Source organism: Hydractinia symbiolongicarpus, chromosome 7 (genome assembly GCF_029227915.1).
Source record: "Hydractinia symbiolongicarpus strain clone_291-10 chromosome 7, HSymV2.1, whole genome shotgun sequence".
NCBI lineage: Eukaryota > Metazoa > Cnidaria > Hydrozoa > Anthoathecata > Hydractiniidae > Hydractinia > Hydractinia symbiolongicarpus.
The window spans coordinates 5,838,760-5,845,721 of NC_079881.1; the positions used below are offsets into that span (position 1 = coordinate 5,838,760).

A 6,962-nucleotide genomic window follows, 5' to 3' on the forward strand; every position below is an offset into this window, starting at 1 on the left:
TAAACAAGTTCAAATGAATACAAGCCTCTTGATTCGGATTAGGATCATCCAAAACGCGAGCACATTTCCGTGGCGGTGATAAAGAACTGTAACAGAGTGTCGTTAAGAAGCAGTTATAAATGCCTCCAATAATCTCGCAGTAATATGGAGCGGTCAGCATAGAACAAAATTACCACGCTTAGTCGGAAACGTTAAACACACGCCTAGTGGGGTTACGATTAACACACGCTAATTGAGGTTACGATAAACACACGCTTAACGGGATCATGTTGAATACACGAGAAGAAATTATGCACAATTGCTTATGTTTGATCAATTAACGCTTTAATCAATTAATATTACAAAATGTTAGCAATTGCAAAAAAAAAAGAAATAATTCATCTAAAATACAAGAAAACGCAGCACTCTTGGTGTTTTGGGAGGTTGGTTGGGATACCCTTGTGCAATTATTCAGTTGAGTGATTGTGAAGTGTGTTAACAAAATAGTTCAAATATCCAGAATATTTCTTTTTCTCTCTTATATATAGACAATGATGTTGATTCCGCAGGACTATAATCGAAAGAAGTACTAATCTGAATCACAGAAATCTCTGGTAGTTAGTTACAGTTCTTGGAAATCTTATAACAACTATCAAAGGAAGTTTTTTGTTTTGAGTCACAGCTACCATCTTTGAAGTAAAGATGAAAGAAAGTTTATTGTCTCAGGATTTTAGATAAAATCCAAAATATACCGAGCAAAATAGAATGTATAAAACTGGAAAAAAGATTCGTGAGAAACGATCAATCATATGGATATCTTTTGTTGGGACATCAAGTGTAGGTTGAGATGCTTCTGTTGAGTGCACTCCATTAACGACCATGTTAAGTGAATTATTCTTTGAGGTAAGCTCTGTCTTTGTCATGTGGCCATTTGTGTGTAAAAGAATGCCTGTTTTTGCTTCTGATACTGAAACATTTCTCCCATTCTTTGTCCCGTCTTGATTATTTCTTTGTACAGCTTTATCGTGCAGCTGATAAATAAAAACAAAATGTGAAAATACGTGAAAAGTCTTATCCTGTATGGGAATGGAAGATGAAAGTCAAAATTTTGAGAAGAGAGATGATTATTGGCAATAAAGGTTATAGTAAAGGCAGTATTATGAAAGTAGGTTATTAGCGTTTTTTTTTACTTTAACAAAATAGTTTCTTTTTATAGAAAATCCTTTACCCATTTTATAGAACACTATCTTCGCCGCAGTGTATATTTAGTTGGCATATCAAGCCTAACACTTCTGTCTAAAACGCTCTCCTCAGATGAAGAGCCCAACTTTTGTTTTGGTAAAACTTGCTCTATTATTTAATCCAACAAGAACATGGCTACTCACCTCTCGCTTTCTCTTTAGTTGCAATATAATAACATACTCCAGCAGGGAGCAAGCAATTAAAGATATATTCGCGACCAGAAAAATTTGCATGGGAGTGGTATAAGAAACACGTACAGTCTTCTCACTGACACCTTGAAGGATAAATATATTCGCCAAAAAGCTTGTGATGATCATTCCCACGCGAGCGGGTACCGCAGTCTCTGGTACCCAGAATGAGCAAAACGCGAAGATTAGCAGCAACATTGACGGGATGTAGGTCAAATAAATGTGGAACATTAATGTTCTTTCGACAGAGAAATATACTTTTAAGAATTTAAAGTTTTGCAATTCATCTAAAACAAGTAAGAGAATGTTACAACAATGTTTGTTAACGCCAGATTCCAACAAACTTGGCGCATGCGGTAGTTTTATTCATAGTTTATATTTTTAGTAACGGTGTATAGTTGTAAGAAAGTTGTACAACTGGGAGAAACTTACTCCCAACAACAGAAGCAACCTCGGTAGCCTCCCTTTCAATGGAGATTAACTGGTAACCATTTAAATTTAAGTTGGGAGATTTTGAAATTGGAGCTTTGTGCCAAGAGATATTGATATCATCAGTTGCAAACGCGTCTAAAAGAAAAAGTAAACATGCTAACAAAATTGACGAGAGCAGCGTTACCGATACATTGACAACAACAGTAGCAAAAACAACAAAAGGACAACAAAAAACAACAAAATAAAAACAATAAAAACAACATTTGAGGCAATTTGAATATTTACGACACCAGCACTAACAACAACAAAAACAAAACAACAATAACAAAAACAAAAGAACAACAACAGCAACTTACAGCTTTCGAATATTAGCTCACATTTTTGCGTATCCATTGGATAAAATTTCAAATCCATCTCACATATTGTCGTTGCTTCGAGTCTGTGCAAGAAAGAAAGAGTTAGTACATGGACTATTCATAAAGTAACGATATTTCAAATCAGGAAAGAAAGGCCCATATCTACCTCCTTAATATGTAAAACATGCGTGACATATGTGAACCTTAAACAACGTTGAGAAGTATTGGGCAGGTTTCCATAAACCGTGTCCCCAGGGGTTCTTGCCTTTTTGACATTGTAGGCAGCGGCGAGCCGTCAAATAAGCGCTAAAGGCTTTGGCGTCAGGCAACAAACCCCTGGAGACAAGAATTCTATGGTAACGCATCAATTTACATTACAATATCAAGTAGTTCCAAAAGTATCCTCTAATTTGCATACCTGCGACTGTAGTATACCAGTCCACTTGGCTGTACTATCGTTCTTACAGCGTCTGGAAACTCTTTAACCTTCCGCGCGTCTTGGACAGATGTATCAGGTAGCCATATAAAGTTTTTCAGAGACGTACTATGCAGAGTTGAGTTTGAAGCTAGCCTGGGATCCATCCACCATTGTTGAAGATAAAAGCCAACTACAAAAGTCTAATATTTAATGTTTAAAGTAAAAACGTTAGTGCACGCACAAAAATCATCCATATCATGTCACTTATAATATCGTGGCATAATGACGAAATATTTGACAACTTACAAAATCGTGTTCGTCGATTGGTCCAATAGAATGAACGAATAGCTGTACAGATATGTTTACTGATGTACCTATGTGAAGAAATTTGAGTATAGTAAAACGTCGAACCATGTTTCCTTACGCGAGCTATAAGTACAACTCAAACCCACAATGACCCGAATTAGTAACTCATACGTTTAACAAAATTCCCGCTTAACCTCCGCTGACACTTTCTTATAAAAATCATTCGACAAAATGGACCGTCTGGTACTCAGACATTTACTAAGTTGAAATATCTCATCGGTCCCCTTGGCAAAAAGCACTCCATAACTCTAAATCAAGACAAATAATGTAACAAAAGATAAGTTTGTCTTTAAAAACTGAATTGGTTACAAACGTTTTTTCTCCATCACAAGGAGCTTGCAAACCCTCCCGCCATGCTTTTGAAATAGAAAAAGGAGGATAAAGGCTCGGTTTATCGGGAGTAAACTCGATTGCTCAAAGCTGAAATTTTTTGAAAAAACGAAGAAACTTGTAACAGTGATATTCTTATATATAAAAAAGTGTTGACAGTCAACAAACAACATTCGAATCATTCGAGTTGAGCCTAAATCATAATTTCGTGTTTTGTGTATAAAAAAGTATGTATGCTGTAATTCCACCTTTATACATACTTGCAAAATATGGTCGCTCATTCTTCTCGTAACCTCTTTTTTTTAATTCTTCACCAAACAGTCGTGAAGCATTCGCGACTTCAAACAGAATAAATATCGCAATAGATACAGCGTACATTGTTTTGTTTTCTCTGTTAACAAATTCCTCTCCTGTTTTATTCAAACTCTCTTAAGAAGTAGAAAACTTAAGAAATAAAATTAACATCTTTTTTACTCTCTAGAGAGTAATTAATAAAAATAATAATGGATTGGTCGAATTTGACGTGTTTTAAATGCCTGAAATCATTTCAGAGGGACCAGTACTTATCACTTATTTATTTAAGAATCAAATTGATAATAGATAGATAATTAGTTAAATATTTTGTTTAAAGTGTACAAAATTAATATTTTGTGCTTTCATGTATTTCTTAACGCTTTTGTATTGACATTTAATTGGAAAGAAATTTGCAATTAGCACATTTTAAAATTCTAAAATATGAAACACAACAAGCCAATCTTTTCATGGTACTTGTCATATATTTCCCGCGTAAGGTTCTAACCATGACCCTAACTCTAACACATGGGGTAAGCAACAAGCACCATTCGCATTTCAGAAATGGAATTCACATCGTGACGTTGAGAGGATCATTCTTAGATAGAAATTTACAAGAGTGACAATTGAAAAATAATACTATTTAAGAACCCATTCCATGACCCTTGTCTCTTTTTGTATATCTGACAGTGAAATAAGGGCAGCGCCGGAGATAGACAAAAAGCTCTGGAGACGAGATTGCCTAATTAGGAGATTTTAGCCCATGATTGGTTAAAACTCTCAGTTTCAGCGTTGTTTTGTAAGTCAAAGTGGTACCTTAATTTTTTGACAAATTTAAAATTTGTAAATTATTTCGCGTAAAAATTTGCAAAAAAACGTTAAGATTATTTCCATGAATTTCAATATATCTAATGAAGAACCTCCTTTAGTAGTGCCTTCCTTGAAGCGCCCCTTCTCAATGTCCAAAAATTAAATGATAACGCTGCTGACGATCGTTCGAGTAAAAGCGGTACTAAATTTTGCAAGTTTGAATACGAAAACTCATAAAAAGTGTTGCCTGCATAAAAACAGAATGAGAAAATAAAAAGAAGAAATAGAAATGTAACAGAAAGAACAAGCCTATTAATTTCCAATCTTTTTCACTTCCAAGAGCATATGTTAACCAGATGTTTTTGAGTTGAGCAATTAAAGCATTTAGTAGAATGATAGTTCTTACTCATACCAATCTAAATGTTGAATTTGTATCTATATTCGTTGTTACTCGTTGAACAACTTTGACAAATTCTTGCCTCAAAACTTGTGTGCATTCACATGATTATCGACGTCATCTGTAATCATATGAAGAGCTTATAATTTTTTTCTGGGTTGTACTCAAATAAAATTTTAAAATTCTCAATTAAATTTAAAACGTTTTCTTGAAGTCTTAGGAGGGAGAGAGAAATACAGAGAAGTTAATATTTTACCATATTTTGGGCTACACCAGGGGTGTGCCTGGGCCCCTAGGCTGCTGCACGCAGGTTATAGGCATGCAGGAAAAAGAATGCAATCAATGCTATTGTTTTCAATTTTAATCAAAAATATTTTATGACTTTTAATTGTTAATATAAGAAAGGGTTTGTGATAAAGGCCTGTTTAACAATTACCGTATTTCTTCAAATAAGCGCCACGCTTGTTAAATTTTTATGTTTTAGGTGATATGCTAATTAGAGGGCGGCGCTAATAAGAGGACGGCGCTGAATAAAAGACATCCGGTATGTTAAATTTTTTAGAACCACCCATCCACCCTCACCGTATTTCATTTAAGTTCTTATTACAATTACGTCACGCTAGAAGACAAAATTCCCCCTCCCCTCTCCCCTACAATGCAAAATCGAAACAAATTTCCAATATGACTACTAGTATGACTACTATGACTACTAGAAAATGGTCTGATCTTTCCATCCACGTAGTTAGACATCACACACTATTCAAACATGCTCTTTTCTGGTGTACTCGTTCAACAGGTACTTTTACACTGCTTTTATGTTTTTTAACGAGAGCGGAAAACTGACAAAACAAATTACGAAACAGGACTGCATGTTCCTGTTTGTAAATAGATATTAAAAATAAATAAGTAATTAATTAAAAAAAAAGATGAAAGCGAATGTTTTATGTAAAAGTTTTTTCGTAGCAATGACAAAGACAAATTTAAATTCTTAAGCTCCAGTGTCGGACCTTTTGTTGGATCTGTCCAAAGTTGTCACATACATAGCACCAGTTCTCTATATACCTGGACAACAAAATAAGATTTTTTACAACTCCTTTTTTTATAGTTCCCTTAAAAAAATTGGGAGTACTGCGAACGCTTAACTTTTTGGAGATTCTGGTGCTTCATTTACTATAAAGAATCTCAGTGATAGGAGACTTCAAATTATCAATTCCTAGATAATTTTAACTTGGTTTGTATATACAAAATTGTTAACCAAATATTTGGACTTTCCACAAAAAAGGTATGCACATATTATGAAATAGTAAAATTTTGAAAAAGTAATTCCTTTCAAAATACTTCCTATTCCTAATGTTAAATAACAAGTTTTGTTTTTAACTGTAAAAAAAGATAAGCACTAAATACTAAGACGATTCCTTTTCTCAAAATAACTTTTTTATTGAAACATGGCATTGATAATATAAATATATATACTACCGTTAAAAATTAAAGTTTGAACCAATGACCCTGTCATGTTTCATTGATAAAACTACAGGACAAGCTGAAAGTTCAATTACAAACACAAAGCCACAGATTACACAAGCTTAGTCTGTTTTAAACATTACATTGACATAGATACGACTCAACGTAAGAAGAGAAAAAGAACATTGAACGATGTATGAATGTAAAAGAAAAATTTATTCGCAGTAGAGTCATCATAACTACAAAAGAACTAATTAAGTAATGGTATGAATATTTGCTACTGAATTACTTAATATGGCATTTAAATTGAAAGTTGGATTGGACTGAGTCAGCAAAATAAGTATTTAAAGAGGAAAAAAGCAAAAGCATTTTCAGTGACGTTTTGAATTAATTTTATTTCACACGACTTAGCTTATTTGTAGTGTAAACCTCCGCTTTCAACTTTGTTGTATAAAATAAAATTCTATCATTCTATGGAAAGTCAATGTAAAATTCTTCACAAACATTAGGAAAATTTGAATTTAAGACCGAAGTAAAGTCTCCACTATGCAATTTTTGATATATTCAGTGTTCATTAATTTTTTTGGCGGGAAATTATAATTGTTCAAACAAAAGCTTTGAAATATTTGTCAACACTTCAATTATGACCACACCACCGGAACTTGCTTAATTCCTTGTTGTTCAAAGTTAAT

The 6,962-nt window shown here is 33.7% G+C and overlaps 1 protein-coding gene across 1 annotated transcript; it reads right to left on the bottom strand.

Moving 5' to 3' along the window:
* Positions 1–149: 149 nt before the first annotated feature.
* On the bottom strand, positions 150–3,740 carry LOC130648926 (gamma-aminobutyric acid receptor subunit rho-1-like). The gene is made up of 7 exons (XM_057455058.1): positions 3,572–3,740; positions 2,922–2,989; positions 2,616–2,815; positions 2,198–2,280; positions 1,842–1,976; positions 1,365–1,696; positions 150–1,010 (listed from the first exon to the last, which is right to left on the bottom strand). The coding sequence occupies exons 1-7, from the start codon at positions 3,687–3,689 to the stop codon at positions 702–704; spliced, it is 1,245 nt and encodes a 414-aa protein (XP_057311041.1). The 5' UTR covers positions 3,690–3,740; the 3' UTR covers positions 150–701.
* Between the last annotated feature and the right edge of the window lie 3,222 nt (positions 3,741–6,962).

Excerpts from the sequence above, each read along its gene's own strand:
- LOC130648926 (XM_057455058.1), bottom strand. The coding sequence starts at position 3,689 with ATGTACGCTGTATCTATTGCGATATTTATTCTGTTTGAAGTCGCGAAT. Across the intron at positions 2,816-2,921 it reads CAATCGACGAACACGATTTT|ACTTTTGTAGTTGGCTTTTA; the intron begins GTAAGTTGTCAA and ends ATTAAATATTAG. Across the intron at positions 1,697-1,841 it reads GGTTGCTTCTGTTGTTGGGA|ATGAATTGCAAAACTTTAAA; the intron begins GTAAGTTTCTCC and ends TACTTGTTTTAG.